At 46.0% G+C, this 15,334-nt stretch overlaps 1 protein-coding gene across 1 annotated transcript in view; it reads left to right on the top strand.

The window, feature by feature from the left end:
* The first annotated feature begins 405 nt into the window (after window positions 1-405).
* Window positions 406-15,334, top strand: part of EFCAB2 (EF-hand calcium binding domain 2) — a 30,190-nt gene continuing 15,261 nt past the window's right edge. Inside the window, exons 1-3 of the mRNA XM_066594562.1 lie at window positions 406-496; window positions 7,540-7,624; window positions 10,183-10,255. Of these exons, the coding sequence (XP_066450659.1) occupies window positions 472-496; window positions 7,540-7,624; window positions 10,183-10,255 (183 nt within the window). The 5' untranslated portion in view covers window positions 406-471. The remainder of the gene's footprint in view (window positions 497-7,539; window positions 7,625-10,182; window positions 10,256-15,334) is intronic.

The following is a 15,334-nucleotide window of genomic DNA, read 5'->3' as shown; positions in this document are numbered from 1 at the left end:
TCTGAAAGGGTTAAATGAATTTGGGCAGCTGATCTAACACTTTGAACACAGAGGGTGATGCCCAGCATCGAATATCATTGAGCTCAGTGTGGTTCTGGGCATGAAGGTTGGCATCTATGTGGGCAAACCTTCAAAGGGTTAAACGACTTTGTGCCCTAGAGGTCATCTGAAAATCCAGTGAAGAGGCAGAAGGAGCCGCCAGTTACACACAAGGCACTGGATGTAACACCAGGGGGCCCTCTGACGTCACCACAGAACTCACAGTGACGTCACGGCTGGCTCCCTCACAGGGGCAATAATGAAGAATGATACAAAGTACATCAGTAATGGAGCACTAGAATGTGCCTGCAGGGGCCATGCACACGGCGCCGCTGTAGCGTCCCGTTCTCAGGGCTGCGCCGTCCCTCACCACTTCCGGCTGTCTAATGGCGGCGGCGTGAGGAGCGTCACCATGGAAACCAAACAGCAGTCATGGCTGAGGAGAAGGAGGCGGCAGGTAAGTGGACAGGGACATGCTGTGAGCAGCGGTGAAGGCGACGGGGCAGAGCACCGTGTAGCCCCCGCCACTCTCAGCTGGCCGGGTTGTGGCTTGTATCGGCACTGGCTGTATCCCTCCGCCGTGTGATCGGTCCTCTCTTCTATCATATGACGAGAAAGGAAACTTTACAGATTTTAAATTGGTGAAATGGATGCCAACCAATCCCAACGCCAGAATGTCCTGTACTGGGGGCTGTTGTGTCATCCGTATATTGTAGTCCGCACCGCGGGGACCATACCTTTTATACACGGGGTTCTTAAGTCTTAATGCCGCAGTTTTCTGAAGCCTGTAACCAGAGCCGATTCTAGAGAACGTGTGGCCCTAAAGTTAAACGGGCCCCAAATACTAAAATACTGCATTAACAGCACAGATATATTCAGGAGGCGGCACGCAGAGAGCTGCAGAGCTGAACTCCATTGTTTGTACATTTCTGGTTAGCAAATACCGAGACTAAATAGTACCACCATACAGTAAATAAATATTACCGTCATACAGTGATTAAATATTACTGTCATACAGTGAATAAATATTACCACCATACAGTAAATAAATATTACCGCCATACAGTGATTAAATTTTACCCCCATACTGTTTTTTAGCAAAAGACACCATATAATGACCAATCTTACCAATAATACCACCACACCGTGCCACTATAGTGAGTATTATCTCAACATGGTGGGCCAGCGGGATGGAAGAGACGAAAATCAGCTTGATGAACTGAAATGAAAACTTAAAGAGGTTTTCCAGGGAGAATACCATTGATGGCCCATCCTCAGGATAGGTCATCAATAGTGGAACAGCTGGGGTCCGCGGCTCGGGACCCCAACTGATCAGCTGAGCGGGTGCATGCTGTCAGCACCACAATAACACAGTGGTCGGAGGTGAAGCAGCGGAAGTCTCTGCGCCGACCTCTGTGTGTGGCCGCCGCTTGTAACTACAGGCACGGCTCTCAGTGAAATCATCGTGAGACATGCCAGCAGTTACGCTGGCCACTACACAGAGGTCAGTAGGAGGCATCGCTGACAGCATGTGCCCGCTCAGCTGGTCGGTCAGGGTCACGAGCGACGGACTCCAGCCACTCAACTATTGATGCTCTATCCGGAGGTAAGGTCATCAGTAGTATTCTCCCTGCTAAACCTTTTTAATAACAGGTCGTCCCAGTCGTTCCACATCGCTCAGTGGATGGAGGTGGAGCGCTGTCCGTGCAGAATCAGTGCTAAAATAGAGCATGCTGCGATTTATCTTCCGCATGTGGAATATGAGATTTGTATCTGTGAGTGTGAAGGAGAATTTGAAAATAGGTGCCTTTCAATGCCTGCTTTTTACTGTGGATCTTCCGCTAAGACAGCGATCACAGATTCCGCTATTAAAATCCGTTAGTATGCGACAGCCTAAGCGGGCGGTCGTTCATAAATGGTACTGCCTGTTTACACGGGCCGATCTGTCATTCAGTTTTCTGCATGCACAAACTAGATGACGGACGAGAAGCGAACGAATTCTCATTGGTGGTTCAGCCGGGGCAGCATTTACACTGAACAGTAAAAGGCCTCATGTCCACGGGGTTAAAATCCGCAGCGTTTTTCCCGCACGCGGATCCGCGCCCCATAGGGATGCATTGGACACCCGCAGGTAGTTAAATACCTGCCGATGTCATTTTTCCCTTTAGGCGTGGATCCGCGTGCGGGAAAAAATCCGGACATGCTCCATTTGCGTGCGGGTGTCCCGCAGATATGGCTCCTGCAGGCTTCTATTGAAGCCTATGGAAGCCGTCCGGATCCGCGGAACACCCGCACCAGAATTAAAACTCACCTGTCCTGGACGCTGCAGGTCTCCCTTCCTTCCCAGCTGGATCTTCTTTCTTTGGCCCGGCGGATGTGCCCAGCGCATGCGCGTGCCGAGCACATCCGCCGGGCCAAAGAAAAAAGATCCGGACGGGAAGGAAGGAAGAACCGCAGCGTCCGGAGAGGTGAGTTTATTCTTATTTTTTGGCCTCATGTCCGCGGGGCAGGAGGGACCCGCTACGGATTCTCCATGAAGAATCCACGGTGGGCCTGATTTTCCCCGTGGACACAATCTGTACGCTTTAATATTACGTGCGGGAAAGATCGGGCATCACCGATGCCAGTAAGCGTAGCTGCGCATACACTCAGATTGTTTCCCCCTAAGGATTGTTCAGTGTAAACATTCCAGGGCCACTGAGTCCTGTAGGATGTATAGCACATATAGAAGGGCTGGGGGGCACATTACATACTGAGCCCTATAAGATGTATAGCACATATAGGAGGGCTGGGGGGCACATTACATACTAAGCCCTGTAGGATGTATAGCACATATAGGAGGGCTGGGGGGCACATTACATACTGAGCCCTATAAGATGTATAGCACATATAGGAGGGCTGGGGGGCACATTACATACAGAGCCCTGTACGATGTATAGCACATATAGGAGGGCTGGGGGGCACATTACATACTGAGCCCTATAAGATGTATAGCACATATAGGAGGGCTGGGGGGCACATTACATACAGAGCCCTGTAGGATGTATAGCACATATAGGAGGGCTGGGGGGCACATTACATACTGAGCCCTATAAGATGTATAGCACATATAGGAGGGCTGGGGGGCACATTACATACTGAGCCCTATAAGATGTATAGCACATATAGGAGGGCTGGGGGGCACATTACATACTGAGCCCTATACAATGTATAGCACATATAGGAGGGCTGGGGGGCACATTACATACTGAGCCCTATAAGATGTATAGCACATATAGGAGGGCTGGGGGGCACATTACATACTGAGCCCTGTAGGATGTATAGCACATATAGGAGGGCTGGGGGGCACATTACATACTGAGCCCTATAAGATGTATAGCACATATAGGAGGGCTGGGGGGCACATTACATACTGAGCCCTATAAGATGTATAGCACATATAGGAGGGCTGGGGGGCACATTACATACTGAGCCCTGTAGGATGTATAGCACATATAGGAGGGCTGGGGGGCACATTACACACTGAGCCCTATACGATGTATAGCATATATAGGAGGGCTGGGGGGCACATTACACAATGAGCCCCGTAAGATGTATAGCACATATAGGAGGGCTGGGGGGCACCATATTACACACTGAGCCCTGTAGGATGTATAGCACATATAGGAGGACTGGATGGCACATTACACACTGAGCCCTATGCGATGTATAGCACATATAGGAGGGCTGGGGGGCACATTACACACTGAGCCCTGTAGGATGTATAGCACATATAGGAGGGCTGGGGAGCACGTTACACACTGAGCCCTATACGATGTATAGCACATATAGGAGGGCTGGGGGGCACATTACACACTGAGCCCTATACGATGTATAGCACATATAGGAGGGCTGGGGGGCACATTACATACTGAGCCCTATAAGATGTATAGCACATATAGGAGGGCTGGGGGGCACATTACGTACTGAGCCCTGTAGGATGTATAGCACATATAGGAGGGCTGGGGGGCACATTACATACTGAGCCCTATAAGATGTATAGCACATATAGGAGGGCTGGGGGGCACATTACATACTGAGCCCTATAAGATGTATAGCACATATAGGAGGGCTGGGGGGCACATTACATACTGAGCCCTGTAGGATGTATAGCACATATAGGAGGGCTGGGGGGCACATTACACACTGAGCCCTATATGATGTATAGCACATATAGGAGGGCTGGGGGGCACATTACACAATGAGCCCCGTAAGATGTATAGCACATATAGGAGGGCTGGGGGGCACCATATTACACACTGAGCCCTGTAGGATGTATAGCACATATAGGAGGACTGGATGGCACATTACACACTGAGCCCTATGCGATGTATAGCACATATAGGAGGGCTGGGGGGCACATTACACACTGAGCCCTGTAGGATGTATAGCACATATAGGAGGGCTGGGGGGCACGTTACACACTGAGCCCTATACGATGTATAGCACATATAGGAGGGCTGGGGGGCACATTACACACTGAGCCCTATACGATGTATAGCACATATAGGAGGGCTGGGGGGCACATTACACAATGAGCCCTGTAAGATGTATAGCACATATAGGAGGGCTGGGGGCACATTACACACTGAGCCCTGTAAGATGTATAGCACATATAGGAGGGCTGGGGGCACATTACACACTGAGCCCTGTAAGATGTATAGCACATATAGGAGGGCTGGGGGGCACCATATTACACACTGAGCCCTGTAGGATGTATAGCACATATAGGAGGGCTGGGGGGCGCATATTAGCAGTTTACGCTTAGGTTAAGCAGCGCTGCTGATTAGAGCCACCTGATTGGCTCTTCGGCACCACGTGACTACACAGCGTGCACGCACATTGCCTTCAGCAGCCGTGCACTACACACTACAGTTAAGCAGACGTGCACTACACACTACACTTAAGCAGCACGGGGTTAGGTTTAGGGTTAGGTTTACGGTTAGGTTTAGGGTTAGGATTACCTAACCCCAACCCTAAACCTAACCCTAAACACTAACCCCAAACACTAAAACTAACCCTACACCTAACCCTAAACCTAACCCTAAACCCTAACCCTAAACCCTAACCCCGTGCTGCTTAAGTGTAGTGTACGTCTGCTTAACTGTAGTGTGTAGTGCACGGCTGCTGAAGGCAATCCGCGTGCACGCTGTGTAGTCACGTGGTGCCGAAGAGCCAATCAGGTGGCTCTAATCAGCAGCGCTGCTTAACCTAAGTGTAAACTGCTAATATGCCTGGGGGGCACATTACACACTGAGCCCTGTAGGATGTATAGCACATATAGGAGGGCTAGGGGGCACATTACACACGGAGCCCTGTAGTATGTATAGCACATATAGGAGGGCTAGGGGGCACATTACACACGGAGCCCTGTAGTATGTATAGCACATATAGGAGGGCTGGGGGGGCACATTGCACACTGAGCCCTATAGGATGTATAGCACATATAGGAGGGCTGGGGGTGACATTACACACTGAGCCCTGTAAGATGTATAGCACATATAGGAGGGCTGGGGGCACATTACACACTGAGCCCTGTAAGATGTATAGCACATATAGGAGGGCACCATATTACACACTGAGCCCTATAGGATGTATAGCACATATAGGAGGGCTTGGGGGCACATTACACACTGAGCCCTGTAGGATGTATAGCACATATAGGAGGGCTGGGGGGGGGGGGCACATTACACACTGAGCCCACTGAGGGGTTTACAACGACGACAGCTCAGGGAACTTGTGTAGTGATAGAAGAAGGCAGCACATTGTCTCATTTGTAGGTTATTGTTTAAATCCAAGGGAGGAGATCGCGACCCCCTGCCGCGGCTGTGACATCTGCAGTGGGGGTTTCCTTCAGCCCTGCAGGGGTGCGTGGCTTTCGCATCCAGGAGTTTCCACATGTTTTCAGTGGGGCCAATGGCAGCAACGCAGACCCCATTTTAAACAGTAAGAGAACATCGCGATTTCCTTCCCCGGCTGTGATAGCCGCAGTGAGGATGAAGAGAACCCCCACGGGGATGCCAGACAGTTTCCATTTGAAAACACCTCGCATTCAGGGGTTTTCAGAACGATTGTGAGGGCGATATCGAGGCATGAATTCTAGCCCCATATCACTCTCGCCAGTGTGCAGGGGCCCTTATACAGAGATCTCTCCCATCACCTATTTATACCCAGGACTGTAATATGGGGGCACTCTAATAACTATGTATAGATATTCCAGGTGTCAGTACAGAGATCTCTCCCATCATCTATTTATACCCAGGACTGTAACAAGGGGGCGCTCTAATAACTATGTATAGACTAGCTTGTTACCCGTGACCTTCGTCCGCGTGGAATTTGCTTTTTTCAATCTGTGTTTTGCTATATATTGAAATGTAAAAAGTTATAATAGTGAAAGGGATGTAACTGCAATATGTTATGTCAGCGCAGTTCTGCACACTATGTTTTTGGTCTTGTAATCTTTTGCTAGTCTGTTTGTGTTGTACAGCCAAGCTTTCATTTCTTACACAGCTGAGGTAAAATAAAAGCTGTGCTGTGATTAGCTGCTATGGGGAACACAGATTTTCTTTAAAATCTCAATCCATGTTAACATGTCTTTCGTTCAAGTTTTAACAGCTGGCAACGCCGGATTTCCCTGATAGCTTAATAATCGCATACGTGCGGTAACGACGTTTGCCCACACATGTATGCCCGTTTGGGGAGGCCTGGTTTATGATGTTCACCCCCTTACCACCCGTCTCACCGCATGACACGGTGCCGGCGGCAGAGTTGAGGTGCGCCTAGGCATCACCAAATAAATCTGTCTTGTGGCTCTCCAGAGAGAACTCTATACATTTTCGGGATAAAAGGCTATGTCCTTCCTCAAAGGGCAAGCTATCTCCCTGCAAAATGTCAGCAAAATCGCCTCAGCACTTCAGCTGTGAAAAGGAACAAACAGACAGACAGTTACTTTCGCATTTATAATATTAGTATGGATATATCAGGGGTCAGTAAAGAGATCTCTCCCATCATCTATTTATACCCAGGACTGTAACAAGGGGGCGCTCTAATAAATATGTATAGATATATCAGGGGTCAGTACAGAGATCTCTCCTATCATGTTTTTGTATCCAGGGCTGTGATTCTAACAAGGGGGCGCTCTCTGCATCTAGGATAGAAGGTTTCTTACTGTAAGAGCAGTGAGACTGTGGAACTCTCTGCCTGAGGACGTGGTGATGGGGACCTTAATAAAACCGTATGAGAGGCCTGGATGTCTTTCCTGAGCGTTACAATATTATAATCGTTAATAACTTTAGAAGGGTCGGTGGTCCGGGAATTATTCTGATTGGTAGATTGGAGTCAGGAAGGAGTTTTTTTCCCTTTAAATTGTCTCTTCCATTTTCCCGGAGCTAGCTCATACTTTTGGATAGTCTGATATCAATCATAGGTTATTTTGCATTGTGCTGTACTCTTTATTTATAGAGGCGCTTGTATCCGATCTCCAAAAGAGAATTACAGAAGCGTTTGAAGTTTTTGACCATGAAAACAACAAAACTGTAGATGTCAGGTAAGATGATTTTAACTATTATTCACGGTGATGTGTATACTCTGTGAAATTCAGATGCTCTCCAATTTTTGTCAGGATTGAATACTCTCATGTTGGTACTACAACAGCTGAATGCTAGAATGGTGGAGTTGGAAGGGACCTCCAGGGTCATCTGGTCCAACCCCCTGCTCAGTGCAGGATTTACTAAATCATCACAGACAGATGTCTGTCCAGCCTCTGAAGACTTTCATTGAAGGAGAACTCCCCACCTCCCATGGCAACCTGTTCCACTCATTGATTATCCTCTCTGTCTAATATCTAATCTGTGTCTCCTACCTTTCAGTTTCATCCCATTGCTTTTAGTCTTTCCTTGTGCAGATGAGAATATGGCTGATCCCTCTACACTGTGACAGCCCTTCAAATATTTGTAGACAGCTATTAAGTCTTATCTTGGCCTTCTGAAGCTAAACATTCCCAGATCCTTTAAGGCCTCCCTCACACAGGGTGTTTTATACAGCATTTAGCGCTGCCTTTTCAGCCCAGCGCTAAACGCTGTACAACACTCCCATTCATTTTAATGGGGCTGCTCACACAGGGCTGAAAACGCAGCGCCTTCCAACGCTCCGCTTTGACAGCGATGCATGTTCTATTTCTGGGCGTTTTCAGCCCTGCGTCGCCCATTAAAATGAATGGGCAGCGGTTTTAGCACTGCTATAAACGCGGCAACACTTGGTGCCGCGTTTTTGGCAGCGTTAACCGCTCGCCGATTTTCGGGGTGAGGGCTTGCAATAGAAGCCCTACCCCGAAAATCAGTCCCAGCTAGGTGGAGAAAAAAAGGGAAGTAATACTCACCTAGCCGCTGCAGTCCGGGTCTCGGCCGCTGGTCTCTGCCGCTGATCCGGGCTTCCCCTGCACTCACAAGTCTATTGCCGTAGGCCATGTTTGAGAACCCCGCCTCCGGCAATAGAGTGCTGTGACTGGTTGTCGGCACGCTCGATGCCCAATCACAGCCCTTCATTGACTGTCTCAGCCAATCAGCGCCGGCAAGCTCTGATTGGCTGAGACAGTGAATGAAGGGCTGTGATTGGGCATCGAGCAAGCACCGACAACCAATCACAGCACTCTATTGCCGGAGGCGGGGTTCTCAAACATGGCCTCCGGCAATACACTTGGGAGTGCCGAGGAAGCCCGGATCAGCGGCAGAGACCAGCGGCCGAGACGCGGACTGCAGCGGCTAGGTGAGTATTGCTTTTTTTCTTCTTTTCAGCATTCTTGGCTGTGTTTTCAGCGGAGCTGAAAACGCTGCCAAAACGCTGGCATAAAGTATGCCAGCGCTGCTGAAACGGGGCGGAATCTGCAGTAACGCAGCGTTGAAAAACCCTGTGTGAGGGAGGCCTAACTGTTCCTCATAGGATATGGTGTGCAGACCGCTCACAATCATGGTAGCTCTTCTCTGAACTTGCCCAGTTTGCCTTTTCTAAATTGGGGTGCCCAGAACTAGACACAGTATTCCAGATGAGGATTCTTAGGACAGTTGGTTGACTCACACCATGCTCCTACGTCAATCTCTTGGTGCTTTTCTGTCAGCAGCTAGCACAGCTATCGACACCTGGGGATTGGAAACACTGCTCAGACCACCAGTTTTCTGTTTGTCCTGCAGACTCCCAGGTTCTCTGAACTTCTGAATCAGTTTCCTGACAGTTTGTGCACTCACTGGTTATCTTTCTGGGTATTTTTGATACTCCTTTTCCATTGAAGTTTTTTAGGCTAAGCCAAGATGGCTGCCTATTTTTTCACATGGATGGCTTCTGCAGTTCCTGGATAGTATTATCAAGTATGGTTCAATTGTGTAGACATCTCTGAATAAGGATACTTTAATCATTATCTTCCTGTATACAATACTCTAAATGTTTTTGCTTTTTTTTAAACTTCCATAGCTTTTTCTGTGTTCTTTTTGTGTGTCGCTATGCCACAGAAGTCCCACCACTTCACTGAGTATTGAAAATCTTCTTAATAAGGTCACTTTTGTATAATCGTTGGTGCGCAGTCATTATTTTGACTGTTTAACGAAACTAAGTTTTAATGTTAATAAATGAATGTTTTACATTTTAAAAATTCTGCATGAAATGAAAAAACCATTGTCACCCTGATTATGATTTAAAAGAATTGTCTCACATAGGGCTTATGGACATCATAGAGGGGTTTTCATAGAGGGGTTTTCACTCTCAACTCCCTTCTATGAACGAGAACAGAGAGCCACTCTGCAAGAGTGCCTCCCGTCCCAGCATATTCCAGCCGTCTTTATAATACATGGACAGCCATTGATCTTAATGGCTTCTATGTAGTGCTATACTCCCAGCCGGATTCCCCAGCAGAATCAGGTATTTGCCAAAGGTGACTGGAGAAGGACGTGGACAATCAGCCGATCACCCCAACAGTCGTATTTTGAAAGGAATTTCTCTGATGAGACAACCCCTATAAATACGCATAGAATAAACATTCTGTAAACTGCTTAAAGCAAAAAAAATGTGATTCTGTGAAAATAATTTATCACAGTTGTTCAATATTCTATCTTACAGGGAGATTGGAACAATCATCAGATCCCTAGGATGTTGTCCAACTGAAGGTGAACTCCATGACATGCTTGCAGAGGTAGGCTATTCATCATCCCTAGGCTTTATTCACATGGTCATATATTTAGTGCTAAAATCCAATCTGTTATGCTTTTTAAAGGGGTTGTCTGGAACTTTTTGGATTTTTCTATTGATGACCTGTCCTCAATATGCGTCATCAATAGATGATAGACAAGGGTCTGTTGCCACTGATTCTCGATGCTGCTGTCACTACAGTCAGCGCTGAAAGAGGATTGTACTGACCGAAGTACAGCGGCCAAGGTTGGCATTGTAGGTGCAGCTCTCACTGACTGTATTATGTCCTTGCCAAGCCAGCCTAAGGTCTCATTCACAAAGTAGAGCTATGCGCAGGAGGCTGTACAGTAGCACAAAGCTTTCCATGGACTACAGTATTGTGCTGATTGGGGCAATGTACTGTATGTCTAAGGCCTTTCTCACACAGGCGCTTTTTATCACGTTTAACGTGGCGCTTTGAATGCAGTGTTAATCATTGTATAACACTGCTATTGAAATCAATGGGGCCTCGCAGACACGTACTCGATCGTGGCATTTTCCAGCGCTGCGATTTTCCAGCGCTGTCTCCTCTATCTTTGGCTGTTTAGCGCACCTCATCACCCATTACACAGATGGGATGTGCTAAAACACTCCGTCAGCCACAGGGAGCTATAGCCGAAAGCGGAAGTAAAATCGCGGCGCTTTGCCGTATTCATGTGTGAGAGGACCCGTAGATGTTCTTCCCTAAAAGCAATTTTTTTTTCTGACAGATTCATACTCGGGGTAACAGTAAGTTAAACTCCATACTGCTTGCTGTGAAATAAATGGCAAACAAAGGTATAGTAGGGCTAAACAGAAGCATCTAGATGTCCTGTTATGGAAGCATTACATACGGGTAGACTCACCAACTTTGGCAGGATCTGCATACAATCTAATATGCATGGGGGAAGACGTTGAGGGGATTGGGCTTGTTGGAGTTCAGCTGATAGGTAAGGTTATCTTCAGAGAGATAAGCTGCTGCCAGAGGTGTCTTGCACTGCCCTCTCTATAAAAACAGAAATAGGTTGAGATGGAATCACATGTCTAAAGCTATATCAACATGTGACAACCTCTATAATGCAGTCCTAAGGTGGTATTTTTTTGGTGTTTGCTGCAGTTCTCCCCATGAGAGGTTCTACAGCAATACAGCTTATCACCTGCTTGTTTAGTCAGCTGTATTGCTATGGACAAATCCCCAGAGTGCCCGTACAAGACTGCAATTAGTACTTTCCTATGCAGTGAAGGAAATACTCCCTGATTAATTCAGGCTCCTGTCCTACAGTCCCAGGCTATGTCTGTGTGCCAGGAGCCGTTCACTGAGCAATGAGCACTTTCCTTTACAGCATGGGAACGCACTGATTGGTTAATATGAGTATCTGTCAATAGAGTCTGTATTACCCAATAAGCACTTTTCTCTGCAGTGAAATAAAGTGCTCGTTATTACACTGGTGGTAGGATGATCAGCATGGGAAGGTATTAAAATGCATTTTATTATTAGTGCGGCCCCCATTATTAAAGGTGCTTTTTCATGGCCGAGAAAATCGTGCGGGTTTTGTGCGCTGCAAGATGCGCAAAACTTGCACCAAAATACAACCCCTGTTTTTACACGAGAATAAAACATGCAGATGTGCGGTCTCCCGCACATCACAACGCACACGGACAGAGTGTCCGGGTGCTGTGATGCAAGTCGTGCCCGAGAATGTTGGGTGTGACGTGCTGTTGGTTGTCCATGTGAATGCACCCTAATAGTGCCAGCAGTGTGCCCCCCATTATTCATATTTCAGAGTATCATTAACCCCTTGGAACCACATCATGCATTTATTGTGATAGAAACCTGCTGTTAAGGACCAGCATTACAAATATATGGCATAGTAATGACACAGGTATCAGGAACATAACAGGTAACTATGGGGCCCTGTAGCAAGCGGGGTGCACTTGCCTGTGGAATCGCTGACCTCTCGTACGTGAACTGGCGCACAACACGTGTAAAAATGGCTCCGGAGAGGTGTATTTCTTTGTCTGGCTCCTGCCAGCCTTTATTCCACAGCACATCACACAACGTCAATATATACAATATCTGCTGCACTGCTCTCTCGCTCGCTTTCTCTCTCTCTCTTTCTCTTTTTTCTCTTTCTCTTTTTCTCTCTCTATCTCTTTCTCTCTTTCTTTCTTTCTCTTTCTCTCTCTTTCTTTCTCTTTCGTTTTTTCTTTCTCTCTCTTTCTCTATCTCTTTCTCTCTCTCTTTCTTTCTTTCTCTTTCTCTTTCGTTTTTTCTTTCTCTCTCTCTCTCTCTCTCTTTCTTTCCTGAACAAGGATATGGGTTTAACATTTAGTTTCGGATGTATTGGTATATAATATGTATAGTTTTGGATTACAGAACACATACAGTGACGGTTTTGGTTGGCAATGACGGTGGAACATTTTCTATTTTATGTATATAATTTTTATTTTATTGTATCATTATTTTACTTTTGTAACTTTTTATTTTACCTTTTATGATCCCTATGGCGTCATATAAGACCTCTCCAATACTGCCCCATGTAGTACCCCACTAGTAACAGTGACCCCTCCAATACTACTCCATTGTACTCCACTAGTAACTGAGACCCAATCAGAGTATGTACCATTAATAATAATAAAATAACCCCCCTCTGCTTTCTATTACTGACCCGTTACTGACCCACTTACACACATCCTCACCCAGACCAAGCATTGTCATTTTATAAACCAACTTTTAATGCGGTACAGTATCAAACACTTTGGATACACAAGATCCAATGACTCTCCCCGGTCCAGTCTAGAACTTACCTCCTCATAGAAGCTGATTAGATTGGTTTGACAGGAGCGATCTCTCACAAACCCATGCTGATACGGAGTTATACAGCTATTTTCCTTGGCGTCCACCAGGATAGCATCTCTTAGAAACCCTTCAAACATTTTACTCACAATAGAAGTAAGACTTACCGGCCTGTAGTTTCTAGGTTCACTTTTTGACCCCCTTTTGAATATCTGCACCACATTGGCTATGCGCCAATCCATGGTACAAACCTCGTCACTATAGAGTCCCTTTAATCTTTTTGTAAGATGGCTCTGCACTTCTTCCTGGGGAAAAAAATATTTTATAGATTTGCTTACTCTTCATCGCCCTCTATAATTTTTCCTAAGTTATTTATTAATCTTTTTACTATTTATATAATTGTAGAACAGTTCAGGATTAGTTTTACTGTTTGGCAAGAAGTCTCTCTGTCTGCACCTTTGCTGTTTTTACGTAATGTAAATATTTTTTTCCTTATATGTTTTTAGAGCTTCTTCACTGTCTTTTTGTTTTAGTAGTTTCAACGCTTTGTTTTTGCTGTTTATTGCCCCCTTTACATTTTTATTGAGCCACATTGGTTTTCTCCTATTACTAACGCTTTTATTCCTGTAAGGTATAAATCGCTCACAGTAATTAGGGTGTTTTTAAATGTTTCACTTTTACTGTCTGTATTCTTATTTTTGAGGATATTATCCCAGTCAGTAAGGTTAGGGGCATCTCTGAGCTGATCGAACTTTGTCTTGCCATAGTTTAGTGTTTTCGTAGCTCCCCTATAGAACTCTCTTGAAAGACAAGTGGACATTTATTATATTATGGTCACTATTTTCCAGGTGCCCCACAAACTTGCACCCCTGTTATTCTGTCAGGTCTGTTCTTTAATATTTAGTTCAAAATGGCCGTACCTCTAGTTAGATCCTGTACAAGTTAGGTATGGTAATTATCTTTAGTAATTGAGAGAAACTTGTTAACTTTAAGCGATCCACAGGTTTTGGCTTCCCAGTATCCTGATAATTAAAGTCTCTCATATTATGTACAATGATGTAACAGAATAGGGATGGTTCACACAATGATGCTGCAGAATTGGCATTAAAGAACAGTGTTGTCACAGTAGAGGTATAAGAAACATAGTGATGTCACCCCAGAGGGCTAATCTAATCATTGATGTTACAGTTCATAAACAGGGCTCTAGATGGCAACTAAAAAGGTAGCCAGTATGCCCAGCTCTTTGCAATGCTGACAAGACTTTACAGTTTGTAACCATTTACGACCAGCCCCAACACTGCACTTTAAAGAAAAAGATCAATTCTGTCCCTACGTCTTGCAGACATTTTGCACATGGGGATGTGTGCTAGACCGGTCTATGACAGTGCGCTGCCTCCCTCTGCTGCCTGACAATTGCAGCAGGAGTGTGTGGAAGCCTCCTGAGTATGAAGATGCATACAGTTTCATCCCGCTTATAGTTCTGCCGAGCCCTTTTATCAGAGGGACAGGCCTGTTAAACGTTTAAGAAAAACAAAACTTGAGGATGTACTGTACCTCCGAAAAACAAAACTATCTGCTTATTAAGATTTCTACTATTAGGTTGGTTTCACATGGGCGTAAGTGCATTTGTGTTGTGTATTTGCACGATGTACACTGCATATTTGTGAGCAGAAGTGCTTGTGTTACTGCACTATTTACGTGTGCAAAAAGATACACAACCATGCTCCCATTCATTTAAATGGGCAATTAAGTTAATTAATTCAATTTTAGATTTTAACTATCCAGACATTTGTTGGGAATCTCTCTCAGGTAAAAGTAATGGATCCAACAAATTCTTATCCGCTCTTACAGACAACTTTATCTTCCAAAAAGGGGAAGAGAAAACAAGGGGATCTGCTATCTTGGACCTAATTCTAAAGGCCCTTTAAGACGGGACGACTGTTGGGCAAACGATGCCCGACACTCGTCTCCCCAAATACTAGCCCCCGTGCACCTGCATGGGAGCTAGTATCGTTAGCTCTTAGCGGAGAGGTTGCAGGAAATTTTTTTCTCCTCTCGCTCCCCCGCCCCTCTCCATTGACATAACACAGCGGCCGTTCATTACTGAACGGCCGCTATTTACACTGACCGATGACCGATTAGCTCATCGTACAGCACCATATGCTGCATAAACGATGGACGATGAGCTAATCGCTCATCGTTGAGTGTAAATAGTGGCCATTCAGTACTGAACGGCTGCTGTGTTATGTCAATGGAGAGGGTTGGTGG

This window comes from Eleutherodactylus coqui, chromosome 3, assembly GCF_035609145.1.
Source record: "Eleutherodactylus coqui strain aEleCoq1 chromosome 3, aEleCoq1.hap1, whole genome shotgun sequence".
NCBI lineage: Eukaryota > Metazoa > Chordata > Amphibia > Anura > Eleutherodactylidae > Eleutherodactylus > Eleutherodactylus coqui.
The sequence above is the reverse complement of the archived record's forward strand: the minus strand, read 5'-3'. Positions and strand labels throughout refer to the sequence as shown.